Source organism: Acomys russatus, chromosome 27, assembly GCF_903995435.1.
Source record: "Acomys russatus chromosome 27, mAcoRus1.1, whole genome shotgun sequence".
Lineage (NCBI taxonomy): Eukaryota > Metazoa > Chordata > Mammalia > Rodentia > Muridae > Acomys > Acomys russatus.
In genome coordinates this window covers 36,690,760-36,718,054 of record NC_067163.1, presented here as the reverse complement: position 1 = coordinate 36,718,054, position 27,295 = coordinate 36,690,760, and the positions used below count along the sequence as shown (strand labels likewise).

At 41.7% G+C, this 27,295-nt stretch overlaps 1 protein-coding gene across 1 annotated transcript in view; it reads left to right on the top strand.

The window, feature by feature from the left end:
- The window catches only part of Tenm3 (teneurin transmembrane protein 3), a 505,702-nt gene that overhangs the window by 438,079 nt on the left and 40,328 nt on the right, over nucleotides 1-27,295 (top strand). Inside the window, exons 16-23 of the mRNA XM_051169939.1 lie at nucleotides 494-755; nucleotides 4,934-5,201; nucleotides 6,390-6,533; nucleotides 10,877-11,126; nucleotides 11,778-11,798; nucleotides 20,547-20,779; nucleotides 21,923-22,077; nucleotides 22,834-23,708. Of these exons, the coding sequence (XP_051025896.1) occupies nucleotides 494-755; nucleotides 4,934-5,201; nucleotides 6,390-6,533; nucleotides 10,877-11,126; nucleotides 11,778-11,798; nucleotides 20,547-20,779; nucleotides 21,923-22,077; nucleotides 22,834-23,708 (2,208 nt within the window). The remainder of the gene's footprint in view (nucleotides 1-493; nucleotides 756-4,933; nucleotides 5,202-6,389; nucleotides 6,534-10,876; nucleotides 11,127-11,777; nucleotides 11,799-20,546; nucleotides 20,780-21,922; nucleotides 22,078-22,833; nucleotides 23,709-27,295) is intronic.

Here is a 27,295-nt window from a genome sequence, read left to right as displayed (position 1 = left end):
AACAGCTCTCAGACTCTTTTAAAAAACCCTGGGACGGTGCAGCAGGCAGAGGTGGCAGGCCATGCACTCATGTGCTGTAAAAGCTCATTTCGTTTTCTGAGCCATGATATAATACTGTGGTTCTGTCGGAGAATGTGTTTTTGTCTTTGAAGACTCGTGTTGAAGTGTTTATTGGTGATGTTTCTTGGTGTCTGTAGCTTAAGTTCGGATGGTGGCAAAGGACAGATAGGAAGTTGGGAAAACACAAATAATCAGTGAGTAGAAAGGGAGTGTGTGAATTCTTGCTATGCAGTTCCGTTTGGACATAGGTCTGGAGATATTTCATGTGAAAATTAGGAAGAGAGGTTCTTTTCCTCATGGTTCGTCTTCACTTGAGGAGAGCATTAGTACGGTGGCAGCCCACTAAGTTTATCCTCATACGCCGGCGACGACGACTCTCTAAGTTAGTCATTACACGGTGGCAACTCACTAAGTGCGTCTTGTCTGTTCTTAGGTTTGACCTGGTGGCTAATGGCGGTGCTTCCCTGACTTTGGTGTTTGAGCGCTCCCCGTTCCTCACTCAGTACCACACGGTGTGGATTCCCTGGAATGTCTTTTATGTGATGGACACCCTCGTCATGAAGAAGGAAGAGAATGACATCCCCAGCTGTGACCTCAGTGGGTTCGTGAGGCCAAGCCCCATCATTGTGTCTTCACCGTTATCCACCTTCTTCAGGTCTTCCCCTGAGGACAGCCCCATCATCCCCGAGACACAGGTACAGCGTTACGGCTGGCTGTGTCTCCGCGCGGAGGCACGTCCAGTCTTGGGTTGCAAAGAACACTTTCAATAAACAGGGGCAGCATTCTAGGGCTAGCCTACCTCTGTAATGTGTGGTATGTGTGCTAGAGTGGAAAATATGTTGGAAAAGATGACTTTTGACAGGAAACATTAACTTTCTCCAGGCATTATCTACAAAACTTAGTTATCATGTTTTAAAGGCTAATAATTTTATATCTTAATGCCCTAGTCTCCATGGGAAAAAAATATTTAACTTTTAAAGGAATAGTCATGTTAAATCTTCATTTTATCTCTTGAACTATCTAGATTGTCTGCCTGTGTTTAGAAGTAACTTTCAGATCTTAAAGGTAGGACATTAAGTACAACAGCAATGGACCTTATGCTAAAATGCAAAGTAAAATGTGTGGTTCAAAGCCAGGCCAATGGTGCAGGCCTGTAATTCCAGCCAATCAGAGGCTGAGGTGGGAGCATTTTAGGTTCAGAGCTTTTCTGGACTGCAGAATGAATTCAAAGCTACCTTTGGATAACCTAGTGAAATCCTGTTTTAAAATAAGAAGCATATGAGGCTGGAGAGGTGGTGACTCAGCTGCTAAAAGCACTTGCTGCTCTCTCTGAGGACCACACAGTTCACTTTCCAGTACCCGTGTCAGGCAGATCCCAGAAACACGTATCTCCATCTTCAGGGCCTCCGTCACCCACTTCTGGCCTCCCAAGGTACCTTGGCATATATGTTAGATACTCACAGAGACATACAGAGACACATGCATAAATATTTAAAAATAAATAATATAAGATACAATAACAACAACAAAATAAACACAAAAATATAAACAAAAAAAAATTCGATGGGACAGCACACGCCTGTAATTCCAGCATTCAGAGAGGCAAAGGCAGATGGATTTCTGTGAATTCAAGGCCAGCCTAGTCTGCATTAAGTTCCAGGACAGCCAAGGTTACACAGAGAAACCCTATCTTAAGAAAACAGAAAAGATGTTGAAATTCAGGTAGAAATCCTAGAGCTCTCGCATATAGATGCATTTAAAACGTGGATGAGATGCCCTATCAGAGAAGTGCAGACAGAAATGTATAGGTTATCAAAAGGCTGTCAGGCAAGCACTGTTTAGAAATGACCCTAGGAAGATTTTTAACTCCGAGTGAACTCTGAGCAGATGCTCTGAGAACTCCGCTGTGGCCTTTATTCAATTTGATGCTTCCTGTTCCAGGTCCACACTGAAACTCAGAACTTCTTACTGCTTACACAGCCTTATTCAGAAGCAGTCTCTGCCCACACGTAGACAGATTTCTAGGGAGATCTACTCACAGTGATGTGTTTCAAGCAGTCCATGAATGTGTGTGTGGCCCTTTTGCTTTTCATTCGCATAGTAGGTAGACGTGTAGTAAAAATCCTACTGAGTGCCTGTGATGTTCCAAGTGCTCAACAGGGATTTAAAAACGACTAAGACATGAACCTGTCATTATAGATGCAGTGGGTATGTGACGGAACAGTGGAAAGTTCGGGAGAGAGGGCAATCCCTGGGTAAACGAGTCACGTCATTGCTGAGGGGCTTGGTTCTACAGAGTGATGATGGGGGCGAGAGAGCACAGTTCATGTGGCAGCAGCATAGTAGTTAGAAAAAAAAAAATATGTGTAGACATTGGCCTGGTAGCTCAGTGAGTAAAGCTGGTGACCTGCGTCTGACCCCCACCCCCACCCAGCACCTACGCGGTAGAAGGAAAACGCCAACTCCCTCAGACTGTCCCCTGACCTACATCCGCATCCATCCTCCCCACCCACACGCAGGGTAAACAGGTAAAAGTAAGACAAAATTAATCAAAACAGGAAAATAAGCAAAGTGGAGGAGGAAAGGGGCAGAAGACAATCCTTTCCCAGAGGGGCTTTGAACCCTGTGCAGTATGGAACCACGGATCTGGCTAACTCAAGTCACAGGAGACAGAACTAACGGACAGACCCCCCGCCCACTTTATTTACATGGCTGTCTGGCCAGAGCTCGGGTAACAGGCGTGCTTAGCTATCGCAAAGGGGAGAAATAGCGGCAAGAGAACAGAATAGACAGACATAGGAAGTCGAGTGGCAGTGTGTGGCTTCTGAGTGCTTAAAAGGGTCAAGAGTGGGGCTAGCAAATTATGCAGCTGGCACAAGTAGGCTTAAGGGTGTGTTTTCCCATTTTGGCAGGATTTATATTTCCTAGTAATAAAATATAACATGGTAAGGTTAAATTACATAGGAGAGATGCACGCCTTAATGAACTAAATTACAGACATTTGTTCCATAGAAGTAGGTTAATAATGACACAGACAATAGTCGGTTATTAAAATTAGGAATAACATGATATTTTGAAAGAGAGTAGCAACTCCTAGCAGGTCACAGGAAGTGGTTATTAATCATTTCCCTTGCCAGTAGAAAGACTATCAAATGTATGGGAAATTATTTTGAAAGTAAATTAAGAGGAAATACCATTTCGGGGCCTCTCGGGATTCACAGACGTCTGTTTTTCAAACTAATGCATTGACATTTCGTCCCAGCACAGCAGAATGAGCTCCCTTCTATTGTTGGCTTTTCATCCTGTCCTCTTTTAAAAGTTCCATCAGCATTAAATTTCATGGTTTTCTTGGAATTAGGGGAGTTCTTGAGTGGATAATGTGCAAGGATAAAAATAAAAAATCCACAACCTCTTCTTTAATTATCGTTACATATATCCATACATGTGTGCACATAAATAAGCTAAGTAAGAGTGTTTGATATTGCTCCTGTGTGTCTGTGTTTCTGGCTGGCTGCTTGGAATTGGACAACTAGTCAGGGGGGCACTCCTTCCCGGAAGGACTGATTCCTCCCTCTCAGCAGCCATTAATTACCTGTAGCTCTTCACCCAGAGTGAGATTTGCACACACACCCCTCCATCTGCGTGGGCATGTCAGTTGGTGGTGTCATTTTTCAGGTCTTATCTAAGCAACTATGTTGCTGAGATTTCACAGGTGCAGTTTCCCCGACATATATAGTAAAGTGTCCTGGTCCTCTGACTCTTACAGTTCTTCCTCTCCACCTTCTGTGATGTCCCCCAAGCCTTCCGTAGATTGCTTAGCGCTGGGTATACTTTGGTCAGGTGTCCTATGAATTTTGGTCAGATGTGGGTTTTGATAACGTATTCATCTGCTGAAGAAAGAAGCATTTTTAATGGTGAGATAGGCACAGGTTCACAAAGGTAGCCTTGCACATTACAATGTACATGGTAAGCCTATAAAGGTCTATTATTAGTCACAAAAATAATAAGAATATTTGTAAGCATCTCTTTATAAAACTCTTTAAGATTCTTTATATACTAGGCAAATGTGTTTCAAAATGGTTAGGTAATATTTGGGTGTGAGGTACTCTTCATCCCCCATAAATTTGTTTCCATCTGTTGAGCTATTCACATTGGAGCTGAGCATAGGGCTAAGAATCTGTTTAATGTAGAAGAGAGAGGTAGCCTTACATGTATAAAAGTCAGAAATCAGAAATACGTTTTATCGTCCGTGTGCATTTTAGTTACTCTCTGGGAAAAATAATACGCACGGCTTTAAAACATCAGCTCATTTACCATGTTATCAAAACTCGATGGTTCTGTAGTTCAGTGTGTAATGATGCGACCATGATGTCATTACTCTGCCTCTCGGTGTGTGACTGGGGTTGACTACAGTTTAACCCAGATGGCTCTGCTCTCCCTGTCGTCATACCTATCTTTCTATCAGTGACCTAGGTAGACTAATGAGGCCACAGGCTTAGGTCACTAAGAGACCAGCTAATGACATCTCTGTTCTCATCCGACCATTGTACAGACGTCAGCTCTGGTCTCCGAGTGACTGGAATAGAAGACGCATTAGTGAGAATCTGCTGTGATGACGACGAAGCCGACAAGTCAGGGTACCAACAGCCACATGAGGAGCATGATTAACTCAAATAAATGATGAGGAGCTTTTTGGAGGAGAACATTAGGCTGGCTGCCGAGCTGTTTATAATTATGGGATAAGATGTTGTTTGTGGGTAGTGAGCCCTGCTGTGTCTTATCTTCACGGGCTCCGTTGGGCTCCGGTCACCATATCTTCTCACGTGAGGCCTGCACGGTCCCACTGAGGAGCTTGTGCGTATCTCCACCGCAGGTCCTGCATGAAGAAACCACAATTCCAGGAACGGACTTGAAGCTTTCCTACCTGAGTTCCAGAGCTGCGGGGTACAAGTCAGTTCTTAAGATCACCATGACCCAGGCCGTCATACCGTTTAACCTCATGAAGGTCCATCTGATGGTGGCTGTGGTAGGAAGGCTCTTCCAGAAGTGGTTTCCTGCCTCGCCAAACTTGGCCTACACTTTCATCTGGGATAAGACGGATGCATACAATCAGAAAGTCTACGGCCTGTCTGAGGCCGTCGGTAAGTTTTGTGGGTGTCTTCTCCACACTGAAAAAGTGGGTTCGAGGTCAGAAGAATAAAGAAGTTGTCAGGAGCCTGGGACAAGTGGCAGGATAAACAGAATTGGCGGCAGCAAGTTCACGCGGGGAAGTCCCAGACAGTTGGTTTGCATCCACGGTGGGAAAAGGACTGGATGGTGGGAGGAGAGCCGTCGGCATTTCTGGCTGGAATCATCTTACGATTTCCGGGTTCTTGGATTCTTTCTCCTTGTTGCTATTTTCCTGTTTCTTTCTTTTCCTGCTCTGTCCTTTTCTGTGTGTTTTCTTCCTATCCCTCATAACTTGTTTTCAATCATTGCTTTAATTTTTTTTTTTTTCCGTATGTCACACTGAGGTGTTCATCAGACTATCAAACAAACTTTGGATCCAAGAATTATTTCAGCTCCTCTGACCAGAGAGCCAGTGTCAGGGTGATCTGAAGACATGGGGCCACTCGGTTCACTGAATGACTGGAGGACTGGACAGTACCATCAAAGTTTTGCCATGTCAAATGGCAGCTTCAAGCTCAGGCCAGGCCACCAATAGCTAAATGAAAACATGGGGTTTATAGCGTCAGTTTTACTTTAAAATAGATTTTTTGTTGTTGTTCTCCAAAATTAAAATCTAGTGTAGATTTGAATTAGTTCTCATCAATCAAAGAGTTACCAATCCTTGGTTCATTGTAAACTCTGAAGTCACTCATTGTGAATCAATATCAATTCATAATTAAAGTATAAATGCTTACCATAAGTATGTTCCATAATAAAAGTTCGTATAGAACTAAACCATTTGTATCATTTATATGTATTATATATATAATTTTTATATGTTTATATATCATATATATATATATTTGTAGTTGGTTTTGCCTAATCAAAATTTGCTGCTAACATACTCATTATAATTATTTAACTAGTCTTCCAGTTTGGACCTAATATTGTGCTAAGAATCCCCTATAAGAGTGATGAGGGGCCTTATTTTCTATTAAATCGGTAAAAAAAAAAAAAAATTAACATTTGGAGACGGTTGTTTTTATCCTTGAGATGATCAAATCTTACATAAAAAGGAACATTTCTCTCAGATCACAATTGTGAGTCCCCCTCCAATTCATGAAATAGCTTCTTTTTCCTGTACGGTTGGGAGGATCAGCTCTGGCTTGTTTTGCTTACAGTGTCAGTTGGATACGAATATGAGTCGTGCTTGGACCTGACTCTGTGGGAAAAGAGGACCGCCATTTTGCAAGGCTATGAGCTGGACGCTTCCAACATGGGCGGCTGGACGCTGGATAAACATCACGTGCTGGATGTTCAGAACGGTAAGCTCTTGCCCGCCAGTCACTACGCCCACCCGCGCTCTGATTATGCTGCCGCCGCATTTTACCCTCGGTACCCTGTAGGATTGGAGTTAGTAGGAGAAAATGAAGATAAAGATATGACGTGAAGGCCACAAAAGCCTTGAAATCACATGATTCTAATGCTGGGTTTTAAAGTCTTCCTGTGTTCGTTGTGACAGTAATTTCACCACCAGAGCGTAAATCCCTGCCTGACTTTCGTAAAATCACTCTGTCTCTGTGAGCATCTTCTCTACAAATTAATCTGTGAGTGCCTAATTCTACACAGCAGTGTGTGCAAAAAAAGACAAAATAAAAAATGGGGGTGGGGGGCTTTAGAAAGAGTTACCAAAACTGGAGGCAATGTGATTTATTGTAAGCCAAGATAAAACCCCATGTGACTTTACCAAGAGATCTCCAGTAGATTCTTGACTCTTGGGCAATTAGTCTGTTCCAAGTGTCTAGCTCTGTTCTCTCTCCCCCAACTTTTGTTTAGCCTGTATTGAAAAAGAAGGAAAGAAAGAAAGGAGGGAAAAAGATCTCTTACTCAAAAATACTGTAGCTTGATTTTGTGAGCATTAGGGGCAATATAAATGAATAACGTGAGAGAGGGAGAGGGAAAAAACTAAAATACTACTTCTAGCAGGCCTGATAATATGATAATTAGTGTGCTCTGGAGAAGTATATTTTGGAAATCAGAAACCAAGAATACATGCCCTGAGAAGTGGGAACCCTTTCCTCACATACAGAATAGCTCTGGGGGAAGGAATTCTGTTGCCTCGACTGTGTCTGACATTCTGTTGGCTTGCTTGTCCACAATCAGAGCATCCAAAGGTGTTTTCTTAAAGAGGCAGGGCCACACGGTTACCAACTCTAGCCTGTCTTAAGCCTTCTCATACTGAGAGGCCTCCATTGGCCTTCCATGACTAGCTCATGTTTGCCAAGCAGTATCCCTTTGGACTCTTTGAAAGGTTTGGGGTGTTGAATTGAGACTCTCACACGATTAAATGCTCATGATTGATGGTCACTTTCAAGCTGATGTTTCTTTGATGTTTGTGTCTGTCTTTAAAAATAAGAGTATTGGGAAGAGCGCATCTTGACTTCCTAAGTATACTGACTCAAAAGTAGTTTCCAAGTCAGTATTTTAAGAATGCTGATGCCTTGCCTTGAGATGATGAAGGCGAAAGAGTGGATCACTTCAGAAGAAAAATAACTCAGAAATACAAAAATAATAATAATAATAATAACAACAACAACTCAGAAATACTCCTCACGCCTTTACTGGCTCTGCAGCAGTGTTTAGCTCTCTTCCTTTGCCATGTATCCTGGTCATCAGTTTATATTGCAGAAGGTTGGGACCACAGCACATATATTATAAATGTAGAGGTGTAGCTGGGGTGCCAAAGTGCCTGCCTAGCGAACACAAAGCTCTGAGTTTTACCAAATCACCACATAAGCTAAGCTTGGTGACCTACACCTATAAATCATGTTCGTTGGAAGAGGTGAAGGCAGGAGGGTCAGAGGTTCAATAGAATCTTAGCTACATATAGAAAGCTTGGCACTATCTAGAACGCTTTAAAACTGAAGAAGAAGAAAAAGAAAGAGGAGGAGGAAGGAGGCGGGGGAGGGAGAGAAGAAGGAAGAAGAGGCAGAAGGAGGAGGAGGAGGAGGAGGAGAAGAAGAAAGAATGGAATTCCCAGTTAAAGAGAACACGCCATATGTTATCTCTAAGCTTCTTTGAGTCATCAGTGTTGTTTGAGGTGGTGGTAGCCTCGGTCTGTTGCATGAGTAACACTAAGCTGAATCGTGGTCTTTCAGAATGCACGGGCATGTGCCAACCATGCTTGTAGCTGCTCCTGATTAAATTATTTTAAATTATATTTCATACGTTTTCTACGTATTTTTATATTCCTGCACGAGGCCTTTGCAGACAAACTCGGAGAACACTGTTCTAGGTATGTCTTAGTTATGATGAAAACACAGTGTAAAGTTCATAACCAATTAGCAACAGGATTTCTCCAAAGGACAGCCAAGCAACAGGGAGAGTCTAGGCATGAAGCCCCAGCAGGACCTCCTGTAATTCACCACATTTGGGACACTTGATAATAGCACTCAGAAAGATTAGGAAGTATATAGATATTGTATAGGGTTAAATAATGTAAATATACATAATCACATATATTCTAAAGCAGAATAATATAGAGAGGGTATTTTTTTTTTAATTAAAATACCAGGTCAGATTTAAAAACTAAACTGCCAAAAATTCTGTCTTTCAAAAAAACGTTGTTATGAAATATGTTACTTTAAAATGTGAGGCCACCTAAGTCCCATGGTGAACTGACTTCAGTTTCAAACTGTATCCAAGAACAGTTTGACGAGTACCAACGTTCCAAAGTGACATGTGTCTAGATGAGTAAGCAACGTGATGTGCAACTGTGACAAGCTGGATGAGCTATAGTTATAGAAAAAGAGGAACACCGATGGAGGAGGTGACGGGGTCCGTTCAGGCACCCTGGACCAGGGAAACTAATATGGTCAAGCTGGCCATTCTGTTGTGCTGTGACAGAGGAGACTTGCGAAGGGCCAGGCATGAGAAGCCACGGCATACATCAAATGCAGTAGAGCAGCAGCAGGCTGACTCACAGGGCTCTTCTGATAAAAAATTGCAGAACCAACTCTCCCAGGAAATTATACTTCCATAATTGTCAAATAATGTAATCACAGAAAGAAGAAATCTTAGGTGTCATCCGCGTCTTCTTTGAATATTCAAGGCAAAAAGTATTTCGTCTCTTGTTATGATCCAGACTTATTTAAATTATTTTCCTTTAAATTTGAATAAACCTGTTTTATCATTCCTGATTTCTTTATGTAAATTGGCCATGATTATTACATCACACAAATAGCACGGCATTTTTTTTTTAAAGTAATCACAAAATGCACCTAAAATGTTCTGAGCTATAAGGGGAGTGTAATTATTCTGATCACTTCTTCACTTTCAAATTATCCCAAAGTGGAGGAAAAATCATGTTCTCGAGTTTTCTGTTTGTGCTTTTGCAAGATTATTCCTTTAACGGTCTGTCTGCTCAGAAGTGCATCATTAGCTCTGAGAACCACTCTGAAGCATAGAAAGCCCAATAAATACAATATATGCCACTCTAAAGCCAACGCAGCAAGTGGCTTCTACAGATAATAACACATTGAGGAATGCCATAAAATATGCATGGGGCGGGAACAGCTGATAGCCCGTGGATAGCAGACCCAAGCCATTGATCTGCACGTGGTTACAGCAAAGTGATCCCAAATCAAATCTCAACTCAAATCCAGTTTCTTACTAGGAAAATATTGGATATTCCTTGGGAATTTTTGGTCCTCGCGTTTTCCTTGAAGGCCGTCAAGGAGCAGACTGGCGTTTTTGTCTTTGTAAAGTTATTGACACTTTCAGTCCTTAAAGCAGAGTTCAGTTTGAATGACAGAATGGCCTTCTGCTTTCATTGTGTTTGGCATTTTAAATAAATACATATATGTGCATATATATGTACGCTTATATGTATATGTACATATGTATATGTCAGACGAATGTGAAGCAAGACTGCCCCTTGACGGGTATGATAGGATTGAAAATAGGCCAGGGGCATGACTCAGTGGTAGACTGTGTTGTTACAATCCGGAGACCTATAAATAAATACTTTCTAACTTTTGTTTCCTTCAAGTATTTTTAGCTTTTTAAAGACTCATGGTAAATTCATAAGAAACTCATATTCCCAGGGTTCACTTTTATTAATCAGGTTAATATGTAATATTCTCCACATTGATTAACAATTAGGCAAACTTTCTGCTCCCCGGAGAATATTATATAGAGCATGGTTCTCAAACTCAGTTGCACATTAAGATCACCTGGAGAGTTTTTAAAAATCTAAATGCTAAGGCTGCACCCAGACCAATTAAATCAGAAATCTCTTGGGGTAAGGACCAGCCATCAGTATTTTTTATGGCACTCCAGACTGTTCCAATGTTCAGCCAAGATTGAGAATCTCTGGTGTTAAGAATTTGGTTTGTTTTTTTTTTTTTTTTTAAATTCCTCCTCTTAGTCCTTTGTTCCTCTAGTCACTAGTCTTTTAAATCATAACAGACAGAACTTTTTAAATATACCCTATGTACTTTATTATGTGCTATCTTAATTGTAACTAGAGGTCTTTCCATAAGAACTCTAAAAGTTTCCAGTTCTAACTCGGAAAGACACTGCACTGTAGTGCGATTTCTAGGGGCTGGGTTTGCCTTTCATCACTCATTTCCATCATAAGAGGGGGAAAAAATGTGCTTTCCTCCAGGTATACTGTACAAAGGAAACGGGGAAAATCAGTTCATCTCCCAGCAGCCTCCAGTGGTCAGTAGCATCATGGGTAATGGTCGGAGGCGCAGCATCTCATGCCCAAGTTGCAATGGTCAAGCTGATGGGAACAAACTGCTGGCACCAGTCGCGCTGGCCTGTGGGATCGACGGCAGTCTGTACGTAGGAGATTTCAACTACGTCCGACGAATATTCCCTTCTGGCAACGTAACCAGTGTTTTAGAACTAAGGTATGTCTTTCCTCCGTTGAGGGCATCGATCGAAGGCAAGCATGCCCTTTAAAATGAAGTTGTATATGATATGCTGATTTATTTAGTTATACATACACCCCACAGTTTAGAACTCGCCCTAGAAAGGACTTTGTTTTTAACTGGAGCTAGAAGGTCAGCAATATGTAGTGTTATTAGTTTGTAAAGGAGTAGAAAGTTGTCTGATATGGAAAATATCTTATTCCAGTGGTTTTTCTGCAAACTGAAAGGTAAAGCCAGTTTTTTTTAATCACCTAAATTTCCCTTAGAATAAATACGCAGCACAGGAACTCACCTGTTATTTCACAGTGGTTGAAATGGAGGCCTAAGATGTGATGGCAGAAGAACAAGAGTATTGGATGTTCGGTTGGGTCAACCCAGTCATTGGCCACCATGCAGAGAGTACCAACAGTGTCATTGTCTTGCTTTGTTTTAAGTGTGATTACCAGAATCAACCAATTCTGACAGCAGTTTGATAAGATTTTGCCTACAAAGTTCATTGCCAGTGTTTTCTCAGCTTAAATTGCAATTTTCCGTCCAAGTAATTAAAACCCCACTATTGATCTCATTATATTTCAGACGCCTTTTCTAACTCTGCTTTTCTTTACCTTTCTTTTATCTGCTTCCACCAAGAAATAAAGATTTTAGACATAGGTAAGCATCCTGCTTAAAGGTGATTGCATATTTTCCAATGTCCTTCTTGTGTTTCAATGTGACTCTCTGAAACTGTTTTTAATAACATCCTCTTGAAAGGAAACTCAGAATCACAGAACATCTAAGGAATTAAAACTGCTTAATTGGACAATTACATAACTTACTGGAAAATAGATTGTGTGATATAATTTTAGAAATATTTTCAAGTTGGTTCATTAAAAAAAAAAATCTTGTCATAAAGGATTCTACAGTGCAGATACTGATTTATGTAACCTAAGCCTTATGAAACAGAACAAAAGTTGAAACACAGCAAAGTTTTAAAGAGACGGTGTAGCTTGACTGGTATCCAGGACATCATGTCTTATTGGGCCCAAAGCTATTTCAGTTTAGGAAAGTATTGGAGGAAAAATAACTGAAAATACTGTAATATGATAAATTTTTGTTTGGTTTGGTTTGGGTTTTTGTTTGGTTTTGGGTTGGGTTGGGTTGGGGTTTTTTGTTGTTTGTTGTTGTTGTTGTTGTTGTTGTTGGGTTGTTTTTTTTTTTTTTTTTTTTTTTTTTTGTTTCGTGTGTTTGGTTTGTTTTGTTTTGGTTTTTGGCTTTTGGTTTTTTGAGGCAGAGTTTCTCTGTGTAGTTCTGACTGTCCTGGAACTCACTCTGTAGAATAGGCTGGTCTCAAACTCAGAGGTCCATCTGCCTCTGCTTCCCAAATGTGGAGATTAAAATCATGTGTCACCGTTTCCTAGCAAAATTTTAAAACATGTATCTATCTGATCAATACGAACATATTACTAGGGACCCTGACTGTACTTGGAAAGGGCCCCTCCTGTGCAGCGTTCCCTACGTTTATCTCCACCTGTGCTTTCTACTTTTACCATACTAGAATTGTTACTAGGTTCGAGGATTAGTATTTTTTTTAGTGCTGTTATTATGAAGGAAAAGACTTTCTTCAAAGCTCAAGATGAATAGAGAGTGCCATCAGCCCGAAAGCTTTTGATAGCATATTGATATGTCTACGTGCCTGAAGAAGTTACTTACAGTAAAGCCATGTTGGCATAGTTTTCTAACACCTATTCGTTAAAGACAAATAATAATTATTAATAATATAAGAAGAAGACGGAGGAAAAGAACACGCTTTAGACAAAAGCTAGTGAAAGGCACAGTTAGACATGCCAGATCTGGTTTGGCCATTGAAATATCTAATATGATGACATATAAAAAAGTCAGTGATATTTTATGTCAGGTGTCTTAGATGGGCACGTCAGTATAGCTCACTGAAACTGTTGTAGAGACTGACAGCTGGCAAAGCACAGAGTCCTACTGACAGATCTGTGGCTGCTGCTGATCAGAATACCCAGGCATGTCCCAGGACCCTTCCCTAAGATTCTGTATTGATCTTATCCTCTCAACTAATGACCCAGTCACATGCCAAAGATTAACACTAAATCTCCCCCCACCCCACCCCCCCAGAACACTGAGCATACTTTGAGAGGCCCCAGCAGAGTACCAACAGTTGTCTTAACTATGGAGAAAAAGGAAAGGAGGGCAGGCATGTAAACCAGCCCCATGTGAAAATGCTCCCAGCAATGCAGAAGACTACGAAAGCCTACCTTTTAACAAGTTGGCCTATTATATGCCAGCACTGTGCCAGCTACTTTTTGTATGTTACTAGAGAGGCACACAGCAATCCCTCAGGTTGCGCATGAGGTAACAGAGGCTGGAAGACATCGCATCTCATCCCTAGGAATACATTAAGAAATACAAGACAGAGATTTGAGCCCCTCTCACGTGTAGGTTCTTCCCGCTGTACCGTGCCTCTCGTTTTTTATGTTGTCTGTGGCTAGGATTCTATAGGGAGATTTTCTGGAAATTCAACAAATGAAAATGAGTAGACTTATTTCACAGTCATTTGACAAGTTATTTACAACCATCATTTTTGAAAAAAAAAAAACAAAATCTCTGTGTCTGGAACTGTGTTGTTAAGCATACAGCCACCAAATATGAAGTCAACATAGAGTCACTCATGGCATTTTGCAGTGACGCCATTATCCCTCTCACCTGGGCCTCTGTCAGCTTCCTCTATGTGTCATTTTGACCACATTGGAGCTTCTCCATTTCCTTTCTGTGCCACCCAGGCAGGATACACTATTTGAGTCGTAAATCGATACTCCTGAGCATTAAAACTAATATTATTAAACAGTCTCCATGTGCCAGACACTTTGATGACTGGTAATCTAAGACAAAGCCCTCAGGAAATCACATATAGTAACAAACTAGACATGTTTGTCACTGACTGACATCATCAGTAGGATTTTTTTTTTTTTTTGACACAATGTGTATACAACTGTTCCTTAAAGATGGCTCTTGGAGGAAGAGAAAACTGGGAGATACCAGCCTAGTAAGGAAGTTTCCAGAAAGTGTTGATATTTGAGCTAGATTTAAAATAAAATCTGCTTGATCAGAACAGCAAAAAGGAAGACATTCAAGGGACCAAAAAAAAGGACAGTAAATAAATAAAACTGGGGTCTGAGCTGAAGTAAGCAAGGTATTTCAAGAGTAAAAGCAGAGATTTGTGTGGGTAACGGGAAGATGCTGGTTGAAGCCAGTTATGGTCAGCTTGCTGAGGGCTGCCTTGAGTTCGCTGAAGAAAAGACTCAGAGAGTGGGGGAAATATCTTAGCATCATGAACAAGTGGCATGTTCAAAGGAATGCCTAATTCGTGAAGCGTTCCATATTTTTGTTTGTTAATTCTAATTTCATTTGATAACCTGTAAGGCACATGAGTTTAAAGCCTTTTTTTTTTTAAGTTAATGGAGAAATTTTCAGACGCAATACCATTACTTTAGGATTTTTGGTCTTGGTGTTTGTATGAAATTCTGAGACCTTGATTTAAGTCTTTCATTGTATTGTGATTTCCTTTTAGGTGTATTGCACTAAGTGAACCTTGTCAAATAAATCTTTTAAAAGCTAAAAAAAAAAAAAAAAAAGGAATGCCTAAATTGACCTGACAAAAAAATCAAAATATTTAAATTCATTAGAGCTTCCTCATTTAGCCCTTTAAAAACTGAAGTTACTTCCAAGCCTAGCAACACAGGCCCTTCTGTAATCCTAGCTACTCAGGAGGCTAAGTCAGAGAGCCCAAGGTCAGCCTAGGTAAGGTAGTGAGACCCTCTCAAAATAAACAGTGGGTAAAAGGCATGCGTGTGGCTCAGCAGTGGAGCGCTTGCCCAGCGGGTATAAGGCCCTCGATTCAATCCTCATTAGAAGAAGAAAGAAATTTTTAAGAGGAAAGAAGGATGGGAGGAAGGAATTAGAACCCCTGCCAGAAACATCTTCCCGTTGGCTAGCCTGGCTTTCATTGTAGCCTCACTGTAGGTGATTCAGGAACAAGGGACAGGGAGAAAGGAAATCACAACACGTGATGAATTCGGCATGTGGGCGTGGCGTCGTCCTTTGTAGAAGAGTCAGTAGTTAGAAAGCATCTGCTTCTGGTCCTCTTCCTGTATCTCATGCACCGTAAACTGTCATTAAATATACTAATGGAAGCCACAGTAAAATATTGGCCAAGAATATTAAGGTAATAAGCCTTATTATTTAAAGATTCTAATAGGATGTTCTTGTGCCGTGCTCTTAAGTACTGCCAAAATGGTATAGAAAATAAAATCCCTCGGTTATATTAAGTTATACTGTAATCATTTAATTTTCTTCTTAAGTGGTAACACTGAAATGATTGTAAAATGGGTTTCTGTTTGATAATCTAAATCTCCCCCTCTGATGTTTATTACTTTGCTAACAGACCCCTTTAGTAAGATATTAAATTTTAGCTCACCCTTGTTCAAATTCCTTAAATTCTAATTTAAAAACTTAAGTTACTTCATTAATACCAGCTAAGGGGCATTTAAACATATAGGACTATAAAAAAAATCAACTTTGTGAATTTTATATTACCAATTAAAGGATCAAAGAAAATCTCTATCATAAGTCTTATGAGTTTGGATTAATTAAATTTTCGATATAAAATTGTCAAAACTTGAGTCAGCATTTCTTATTGATTTAATAGAAAGACAACCTCACAATCCCTATTTGTAGCCATCTATCCAGTCTTTTGGTTTGCATAAAATAGGCAGTTTTGCTTTAATACATAAATAGAATTTGCTATGCTTCTTCTAATGCTTTGTGCACTAAGAGCTATGGCACAGTTTCCAAGTGAAAAGATAAAAGCGTTAATAGCATGTATTCTTTGTGCCGTTCTCTGCGACTCTCTCTCTCTCTCTCTCTCTCTCTCTCTCTCTCTCTCTCTCTCTCTCTCTCTCTCTCTCTCTCTCTCTCATATCTACGAAGGCTGAATTATGAGAAAAATAAATGAGTGTAACCAGCCCACACTTGCCCCTGGATCTGTGCCCAATTGACAAAGCTATAGGGAAGATGTCTTGATAATTGGCATCTAGGTCATCTTGGATGCGTAAAGAATCAAAGTGCGGTACCCAAAAGATGGAAAGATGTCCGCCAGAGCTCACTTCCTGGTTTTTGCTGCTGTTAGTCCAGATGGTTGTTTTAAGCCCCCTGAAACAGTAAAGTCTCAGACAATCAATCCCAGGGAAATGCTCTGGGCTTCTATTGATGAATATAGATTTCCCCCAAAAGATGGCCTTCGTACATTCCTATGCCCTATGGGCAACTGGAGACTGCTCTGAGCCATGACAACCTCCGATTACATACGAGGTACACTGCTCATTGCAAACCTACCACTCTTTAGTACTGACATACCAGCCCATCAATGACCTTTGGGACACTAAGAGCAGGTTCTAGCACACCCTGTCAGGGAGCCATTCAGGTTTACTGCTGTGTGTGTGTGGTTGGGAATGCCACTGTCATGGCTGTCTGTCGCAGAGGTCTGTCAACTAGAATTTTCCAGACTTGCTTTTGTCCTGTTTTGGTTTTTTTTTGGGGGGGGTGGGGGTGGGTAGCACTTTTTATTTAGTTTTATTGTTACTGGTTCTTCTGCTTGCCAATCCTATGCCCCCTCAAATTTGTGACTTCCATTATTGTTACATGTGTGTGTGTATTTATGTATTTGTGTGTGCGTACTAGTGAGTCCTTATAGTGTTGCTCATATGCACATGTGTTTAGAGCTGACCACTTGGGATTAGTGAACCTGTCAGCAAGCTCATCTCTGAAGAAAACTGAAAGAGTATTTCTTTTCGCCTCCCTCCCTCCCTCCCTCCCTCCCTCCCTCTCTCTCTCTCTCTCTCTCTCTCTCTCTCTCTCTCTCTCTCTCTCTCTCTGCCTCAGCAACTCTTGGTTGTCATCTAGGAGTGGGGCCTTGTAAAAATTTGCCCATCCCTGTTGCCATGTCAACTCCTGGTATCATTTTTGTCCTGTTTCAGATGCTCTGTAGCGATGCTTCCCCAGTGTGTGAAGCTGGAGTGTCAGGAGTAGCTGGCCTTTGCCACATGAGGCTGCCCCTCCTTTCTTGGCCCCTCCTTTCTTGGCCCCTCCTTTCTTGGCCCCTCCTTTCTTGGCCCCTCCTTTCTTGGACCATGAGCTCTTCCACATGGCTCTGTCTAGACAATAGGATCGTGTGCACCGTCCAACCTTTCCCTTACCAAACTTTGTAAAGCTATGTTGCCTGACTTGAAAGTGTGTGTATCTTCAGGACACTGGTGCAAACCGTAACCCCAGCATAGGAGAGGCAGGTGGATAATGAGTTTGAAACCAGGCAATGCTACGTTGTGAGCTCAAGGCTAGCCTAGGCTTTATGATGAGACTGTTTCAGAAGAAAAAAGGAAAGGAGATGCATTACCCAGCAGAGGTAACTCCGCCTCCCCCCACCCCCATGGACGTGATCACTTTACCACCCAACTGGATAAATCCAGTGCCAATCAAAGCCCACTTATGCCTTGAATGTGTACTTGTTTTGCACCAAGAAATCTCACGCCCCATGGCTAGCGAGTGGGCCGCCAACACTCAGATAGCCAAAATCTCATATATCAAAGCGAACAATGAAAAAGTATGCATGCTTTGTGTAGCTTCGTTAGAATTACTTATTTTTTCTTTTTTTTTTTTTTAATTTATTCACTTTACATCCCTCCTCCCCTCCCAGCCCCACCCTCTGACCCCCTCCCCTCTGTCCTCTCCCCCCTTCCCTATTCCTCAGAAAAGGGGAGCCCCCACTACCCATCCACCCCAGCTCATCAAGTTGCATCACTAATGACCATGACCTCTTCCCCTGTGGCCTGGCAAGGCCGTCCCGCCAGAGGAAAGCAATCAAGGAGCTGGCTCTCAGTGGCCATCTTAAGATGAGCCTGAACATTACTCTGATAGTTCAGTGCGTACCAAACTGATGATTTGCCAGCAGAAATAAGCCAATTTGTATCTATTCACATGCTGAGACTTTTACTCCCAACATCCTCAGGCAGGAAGCAAGTCAGACCTTACAGTATTATGAAAGACATATTGAAATCTCGCTGTAGACAGGACAAGAGCAAACATTAAGCATAGCTGATTCTTACTGAGTATGTCTAGTGGATATTAGCATCTACTACACTCCCCTACCAACCTGTTATTGGAATAAAGCCTTTTGCATAAAAGTACACACAGTCACTACTTTAGAAAACAACGGGGTCAGGGGGACAAGACTAGAGATGGTCCGATGAATAAGCCTGCTTACTTTGAAAACAAGAGAACCTGGTTCAAACCTCCAGCACCCACGTGAAAGCTGGACACATTTGCACATGCCTGTACTTCTAGCATTGCGGGGCAGAGGTAGATGGATCAGGACCTCCCTGGTCAGCTATTTTAGATGACTCTACAAGCTCCAGATTCAGTAAGAGCCCCTATCTCAAAAAATAAGGGAAATGACAATAGAGGAAGATACCAACATCAATGCACACACACACACAAACACAAACACACATACCACACACGCAAACGCACAAACACACAAAAAACTAAGTAAAAACTGAAAAGAAGCTAAACACTGTGTCATTGCAGTATAACATTATTAGTAATCAAAAAATCCAGTCACATTATTATAATAAAATGTTCATGTTAGGTTTATATTACATATTTTTAATATTTTTGAGATTATAATTATATCATGTATCTTCTCCCTTTCTACCTTCCAAATTCCTATGAATTTTCCCCATGCTCTCTCAAGTCTATGGCTTCTTTCGTTGTTTTTTATGGTGGTGTGTGAGTGTGTGTGTCCGTGCATTTGGTGGCTTATGGTGGCTTCCTTGGGGAAGACTATTTCTCTTACTCTCTGAGCTTCTTAGTTGCCTGGAGTTCCTTGTGTAGGGTTGAGGCCTCATAAGCTTTCCCCCTTCTATGTTAGCATGTTTAAGGTGTCATTCTTGTTTAGGTAGCCACATTAATAAAGCCTTTATATGTGCAGCGTCTATGGCATTTCTTCTAGGAGTTACAATCTCACAGGTGTTCACATATGAAATAAATGTAGACAAGCGTATCTGACTGTGAAGAGACGGAAGAGAGAAGGGAGGCAAGATGGAAAGAGAGACAGAGACAGAGAGGATACGAAACCAACCTTGTTATCAAAAGGTGGATGTTATTTGACGAATTCCACTATTGCCATCCTCATTGAAACACCAAATCATTTCAAGTATTTTCAGTCTTTTCAAGACCATATTTGCACACGGTCTAAAAGTCACATTCCTAAGAAGATGGCGTTCGAAGATGGCGTTCTACAGTTGAATACATTATGCCATTTATTCCTATAGTTCTGAACAGACATTGAGCCAGCACCATTTGCTTTCCTGGATTGTGAGAGAGCAGCAACTGAGATGGGCATAATGCTACCTTGGGGAGCCAGGCTTGTTTGTTGTGGTTTTTATAGCAAAAACAACATGATAAGCCCTGCGCCAGTCATATGACGGGTCAGTGGAGAATGTGCCCGGCAGGTCTTTCCCTGGGATAAGTTTCATCTGTCTGTCAGGGCAAAAGCAACGTAGAGAACTTGCATCTTTGTTTTGGGCTCCAGCATGTTGCCTCCAAAGGCAATTGTTTTTTAGAATGGCTGTTGGTGGGGGTTGGAGACATAGCTCCACAGTTAAGAGCACTTGTTCTTTCAGAGGACCACATTTGGGTCCTCACGAGCGTGGCCGATCCCAAGTGTCTGTAACTCCAGTTCCAGGGTCTGATGCTCTCTTCTGGCCTCGTTTGGCACCAGGCATACATATAGTACACACATACACTTGCAGGCAAAACACCCATACACAATTAATAATAACAACAAAAACAACAATAACAACAACAACAACTCACATTAAAAATAGTGACTGACAGTAAGTTGTTGAATACTCAACATCAAGCCAGAAATAAAAATATCACAGGATCAAAAATATCTCAGAGACTTGCTGCCTCAGACCACAGTCCCTGAGGTCACTATCACTTATCGTGCTCCTCGACCAGCCTTTGACAATGAACTCCAGTTTGTTTGTTTGTTTGTTTGTTTTATTTTGGTTTTTTTTTTTTTTTTTTTAAGACAGGGTCTCTCTGTGCAGCCTTGGCTGTCCTGGACTCGCTTTGTAGACCAGGCTGGCCTCGAACTCACAGCAACCCACCTGCCTCGGCCTCCCAAGTGCTGGGATTAAAGGCGTGCACCACCACGCCCAGCTTGGGGTCCAGTTTATAAGCACTTCCTCTTGGTGTGTTTTATTTCGCCTTTCATTTCCCGCAGTGTACAAGGAGTAGCTCTCTCCTAATATTTACACACGAATCTTTTCACAGTAGCAACCCCGCTCACAGATACTACCTGGCAACGGATCCAGTCACCGGAGATTTGTACGTTTCGGATACTAACACCCGCAGGATTTATCGCCCAAAGTCACTCACGGGAGCCAAAGACTTGACTAAAAATGCTGAGGTGGTTGCAGGGACCGGAGAACAGTGCCTACCCTTTGACGAGGCCAGGTGTGGGGACGGAGGGAAGGCTGTGGAAGCAACACTCATGAGTCCCAAAGGTACTGGCAATTATCAATTTAAGCTTTTCTTTTTACTTTATTTTTTTTTATAAAAGTAGAAAAATCCGTCTAGTGCCTGATTGTGTTCAGTGCCGAGTCCAGCGTTTTATCACCAACTATGTTCTGGAAAACTGCATCACATGTAGTGTTTTAAAAGCCATTTGGCACAAAGCTGCTAGAAAAGCCAAGTTGATTTTTTTTTTTTTAACATTAAATATAAGGTTCTTGACTTTTTAAAAAGCGAAAATCGTTATACTATTTCTTTCTCAACTTTTCAAAGACTGAAGCCACTAGTCTCTACTATTCAGCTCACGTCCTGTTAAACTTGAGATTCCTTCATTGTCCTGGAATTTCCTTGTCATGAATGAGTCCCAGGCCCCTTTAAGACCATCGCTAAGCAACCCTATTAGCTCTCACCCACTTAGGAGCTGTTCAACTTTTGTCTGTATGCCATGGGAAAAACTGCTTGCTATGAGGAATCGGGGGAGGTACCGGGCTACAATTCTATGTGATAAAAGCTTTAAAGGAATCAAGATTGAGTCCTTGCCCCAGTATTACGCCATCCATTACAATGGGGGTTGGTTTAGAAACTTTTTTATTTTCATTATAACCAGTGAGGATTATGTGAGCAGGGGCTGGAAAAAAAAATATTTGCTATACTGAATTATTCATAGTGGCAAATTTCATTGTAAGAAGGTCAATTAAACAGTAACCTTGCCTCAGATCTGTCTTTGTTGGAAAGAATGCCATGACTATAAGTCGACTCTAACAGAATCTAAGCCTGTCTCTACAATGTATGCCCTAGCTTAGGACAACAGATGTTAGTTTGTATTAGAAACTTACAAGTGCTCTACCTATGAAGTTCATACACTTGATAGAGATTCCTAGAGATTTGAATTCTTTATTGTTTCTTTATTTACTTAAATGTATATGAATTATAAATGACTGTGTGTAATTTTTTTTTTCATGTTTTCTTAAGACTTTACCATCAGCAGCCTTACCTGCTACCTACCACCCATTTTATTCCCAGGGCTAAATTTTGAATTTGTCCCTGGGCCTAAGAATTTAATCAAAATTAATCATTTAAAAAACAAAAACAAAACAAAAAACCCAAAGAGTAACAGTTGCTTCTCTTGGATAAAGGATTGGCAATCGATAAAAATGGACTGATCTACTTTGTTGACGGAACCATGATCAGAAAGGTTGATCAAAATGGGATCATATCAACTCTCCTGGGCTCCAATGACCTCACGTCAGCGCGACCTTTAACCTGTGACACCAGCATGCACATCAGTCAGGTACTGTATTAAGCCCAGCTGTTCCAACTGTTTGTCTTGCTTCAGAGTGACTCACCTTGCTCTGTCTCAGTGGTGTTAAACTGCTTCTATCTGGCATGGGAGTGGTTAGGATAAAACTGTTCTGTTTTAATGTATATTCTTTAATGTAATTCTGCATTTGATGAATTCAGGGAAATACAGAACAATTAGCGCTAAGATATGCTAAGCATGTGTAATAAAATTCCACTAAAGTGGCAGCGTGCACATACTCCAAAAAGAACAAAACAGCTTAAATCCCTAATCTTTTGATTGCATGGGCTCCTTGAGTACAAGAGAAAACACACTATGATTAGTCCCAGGAGGCTTTTATTTAGAATTAGGAACTTAACTATTGGCCTGATTGAGAACACAATAGAATACTAATGTATTCATAACCTAGGATGCCCTGGCATTTGGCTGTTATTACTACTACAAGGAGCATATGTGGTCATATCTCAGCAATATCTACATAGATGTGCATTTGCTGTCTGGCTACAATATAACCAGCAAATCTTTCCATGCACTGACTGCATTTTAAAATAAGATGCTATTTCTTACATTCATCTCCACTCAAACATTTTAGGTTTGTTTTAACATGGCTATTGAAATAAAAACAATTTTAAAACAGTTTATCAAATTAAGGCTAATTTCCCTAAATGGGTCTAATTTACCCTCCTAGCAGATTCACTGCAGCATAGTAACTGACTGACCAGATCGTTTCTTTCTTTCTTTATTAAGGTACGCCTGGAATGGCCCACTGATCTTGCCATCAACCCCATGGATAACTCCATTTACGTCCTGGATAATAACGTAGTTTTACAGATCACCGAAAACCGTCAAGTCCGCATCGCCGCGGGACGGCCCATGCACTGCCAGGTCCCCGGAGTAGAATACCCCGTGGGGAAGCGTGCAGTTCAGACCACACTGGAATCAGCCACTGCCATCGCCGTGTCCTACAGCGGGGTCCTTTACATCACGGAAACTGATGAAAAGAAAATCAACCGAATACGGCAGGTCACAACAGACGGGGAGATCTCCTTAGTGGCTGGAATACCTTCAGAGTGTGACTGCAAAAATGACGCCAACTGCGACTGCTACCAGAGCGGAGATGGCTATGCCAAAGATGCCAAACTTAACGCACCATCCTCCCTAGCCGCCTCTCCAGACGGTACGCTGTACATTGCAGATCTGGGAAATATTCGGATCCGGGCAGTGTCCAAGAACAAGCCTTTACTTAACTCTATGAACTTCTATGAAGTGGCCTCTCCAACCGACCAAGAGCTCTATATCTTTGACACCAATGGTACCCACCAGTACACTGTGAGCTTAGTCACGGGCGACTACCTGTATAACTTCAGCTACAGCAATGACAACGACGTCACTGCTGTGACAGACAGTAACGGCAACACCCTCCGAATCCGAAGGGATCCAAATCGGATGCCCGTCCGAGTGGTGTCTCCAGATAACCAAGTGATATGGTTGACCATAGGCACCAACGGGTGTCTGAAAAGCATGACCGCCCAAGGACTGGAGCTAGTTTTGTTTACTTACCATGGCAACAGTGGGCTTTTAGCCACCAAAAGTGATGAAACTGGATGGACCACATTTTTTGAGTAAGTATATGAAAATTTCACTCTGATTATAAAATATGGGTGTCGTAATAGTACTGTACAAATACTACATGCTTAAGGATTGGAAGGAACTATGTTATTGAGGTCCTAACGTTTCTATAATTTTTAGATCCCTCTTTGGGGGGAAAAAGATAAAATTATGAAAATTAGATGCACAGCTCTGGAAAAGACCCATACAAAACTCGTCAGAGACTAAATTTCATTTAGCGCCATGGTAAATTTACCTCTCTTTAGGAACTGACATTTTGCCCCGAGGACACTTAGCAGATTAGCGACAAACCTTTCAGAGAACAATCTGTAGCTTTGGTTTTAGGCCTAAACCCTCTGGGTTTGGATTTGCCTGGTTGCTAAAGCTGACTGTGGTGGAAGCTCTCATTGAAGAAAAACTTTGAAAATCATTTACAGTGAACTTGGCTGGTTACCTCAGCACTGCAAATGCTACTCTTATCGAATAGAGGGCTTAGCCTTTCATGATCTGTTATTGGAAAAAGATAAACCACACTTTAGAAAGGACTTTGCAACCAAATGCAAAGCAGGACATTGGCCACCATTTGAAAGCATGTGAGAGGTGGTGAGGGGGCTGAGCCAGGGCGCTCTCTGGTCACATTTTGTGAGGTCAGTGAGGATGAAATGAAAATTAGCTGCTGTATATTTTATGCTGTGTGTACTTTATAGTGAGCGCATGTGTAAAATCATTTTCAGCTGCCTGTTCACCTGACTAACTTTGCACAAGCGATGAAAGAAATTAGGTGCACCAAGATGCCATGTTGACAGATGCTGCCTCATCCTTGGCATGAGTATTTTGAGTCCCTTAGTTTGATTTTTCACAGTGATATACTGAAGCATAGTATTTTCTCCAGGAGCGCGCCTCTACTAAAATCACAGTAACATTCACCAGGAAAAGTCAACCAATACACAAATATTTTTTATACGACTTCTCTGGCATGGGTCCCACCCAGAAGGCTTTGTTCTCTTGTACTTTGAATGGCTTTTCTTTCTTTCTTTCTTTCTTTTTTCTTTTTCTTTTTTTTTTTTTTCTTTTTTTTTTTTTTTTTTTTTTGGACAGGTTCCCTTTTAATAAAATGAATGCTCCCCCCATCAGCATGATTTTGTCAGAGGAACAAACCTTTGCAGTTGAATTACATTAAAATTCTTTTTTTAGCATGCCTTTTCCTCATTTCGGGATCTCAATGGGAAAGGAATAAATTGGAAGTTAATGGAAGGCGCTTCCTTTGCAGGCCTTTCAAAGTGATAGCGGGGTGTGTTCCCATAGAGGGAGCAGGCAGAAAGAGGGGCGCAGCCATTTCATGGGCCTGGGCGGGAGAGCGCTGCTCCTCGTTAGAGGATCCTCCTCCGCCATGGTAGGGCCGCAGGTAGGGATCCGCTTTAGTTGAAAGGAGGGAGGGAAAACAGAGCTAACCTTCCAGTACTGTTGAAGACCCGAACTCTGCTCTGTGGGTCACTTTTGAGCTTGCGCCCTTGCTGCGTCCAAAACTGACCCTGCACAGTTATCCATGGGGTGATTCCCGACACACGAACTGAAAGCTGACAGGAGGGTTTACTGAGGGCGCACAAATTCACCCAAGCTCTGAAAATCCAAGAAATGGATACACTGTATCAGTAAGGTGGATTTGGACGAGTTTAAACAAATTTGGGTGGTTTTGTTTTGTTTTGTTTTGTTTTTTGTTTTTTGTTTTTTAAAGAAAGCATGGTGCACAGAGAAGACATACTTCTCCGTTTAAAAAAAGAAAATAGCCTTTGAGAAGTAAAAGCACTTTCAGGAACGGGGCTTTGGTTAGCAAGGCAGTCTTGTGACTATAACGGGAAAGCATTGTTGAGCACACAGCTTCTCACCCTTCCAGTGCTGAGACCTTTTAAAACAGTTCCTCATGCTGTGGTGATCCCCCATATGCCATAAAATTATTTTCATTTTGCTACTTCGTAACTACTGCTACTGTTATGAACCGAGATGGAAACATCTGATAATGCAGGATATATGGTATACGTCCCTTTGAAATGGCCAGTCGTTAGAACACACACACACGCACGCACGCACGCACGCACGCACGCACGCACGCACGCACGCACACGCCGGGTTGAGAGCAACTGTTCTAGCCAGTCATAATTATGTGTTCTCCAGGACAGATTCGTTACACACCACGTTTGTGCGGCTGTTAGAAAGTGTAGCTAGAAGAATGACAGCAAAAGTAACTATTTCAGAAAACTATTATGAGAACATTTGAACCATAACCACGCAAACTCTCTCAAGTATATTTTAAGAATATGTTCCGTATTTGCAAGCTAGTTTTAACAGAAGTGTTGGTTAAAAACAAAAACAAAACCAAAAAAAAAAAAAAAAAAATCGGTAACACAGCTGGGCGTGGTGGCACTGAGGAAGCAGAGGCAGGCGAATCTCTGTGAGTTTGAGGCCAGCCTGGTCTACAAAGAGAGTCAAGGACAGCCAAGGCTAACCCCCAAAAAATAACACTAATACATATATGTAATTTCAGCGCTCAGGAGGATGAGGCCTGTGGTGAACTGATAAGGCTACCTGAGTGACACAGTGGGTTAAAAATCAGAATGAGCTCCGTCGTAAAAAACCTCATCTCAAATTTTTAATTTTTAAAAGAAATGTATTATTTTCCTCTACATGTTCTCAGCAATATATATGTACATATATATATATATAATCTTTTAAATCACCAAGATGCATGTATGCGTTTTTAAAGGGGGTATCTAAAAGTAGTTGGCCTGAGGGATCCAGAAATACCAGGTCCAAATGAGATGGTTTTGCACTGCTGCTACTCTGCACATACAGACGAAAGGAGCCTCTTCATCCAAGGGTCAGAACCTGTACAGCCGCATTCCCTAGGCTTGAACACACGAAGCAGAGGGCTTGTCCTCTTGGGGCAGGCCTCCCAGACCCCTTCTCATAGAATGGCACATTTTTGTCTGGGAGCCTTGGAGGTGAGAAATGGGCAAAGCTAAGCCCTACTTCGACTCATAGGCGCTTTGACCAGTCCCTGCTCAACTGTATCCTGACCATCACAGGCTATTGCTGTGAGTTCCTTAGTGTGGGATGGGGCCTCTGAGTCCCTGACAAGATGATGCAGTTTTGTTTGTAGAGTTCATCTTTGGACTATCCTGGGCCATGACACTGATATGATGAGTGCTTGTCCCCCACCTGGCCCAACCAGAGAAACAGTCATGTGCTGTTTACGAAATTACCCAGTTAGGAGTGGTTGAATCCTAGCTCTATCCATCTCTGACTTCCAGCATTGACCTTAACAGTCTACTTACTACCTGTTAGTCGCTGGGCCAGTGTTCGCACCTGCCAGCCTTGCAAGTGTCTGTCCATCTTACTAAACTGTCTCTGTTCTCACATTTACATGATCAGCTTGTAGCTTTTCTACGGTGGCAGAGTTAACTCTGTCCCAACCACCAAGGCAGAGCAGCAGCCTTTTGCTGCTGTATCACGTTTAGCTACTTGTCTACAGGGTGGTCTGGGATGGTCTCTCCTTGCTAGGAGCCATCCTTACTTACAATTTAGTCTGTTGCCCTTAGCTGCA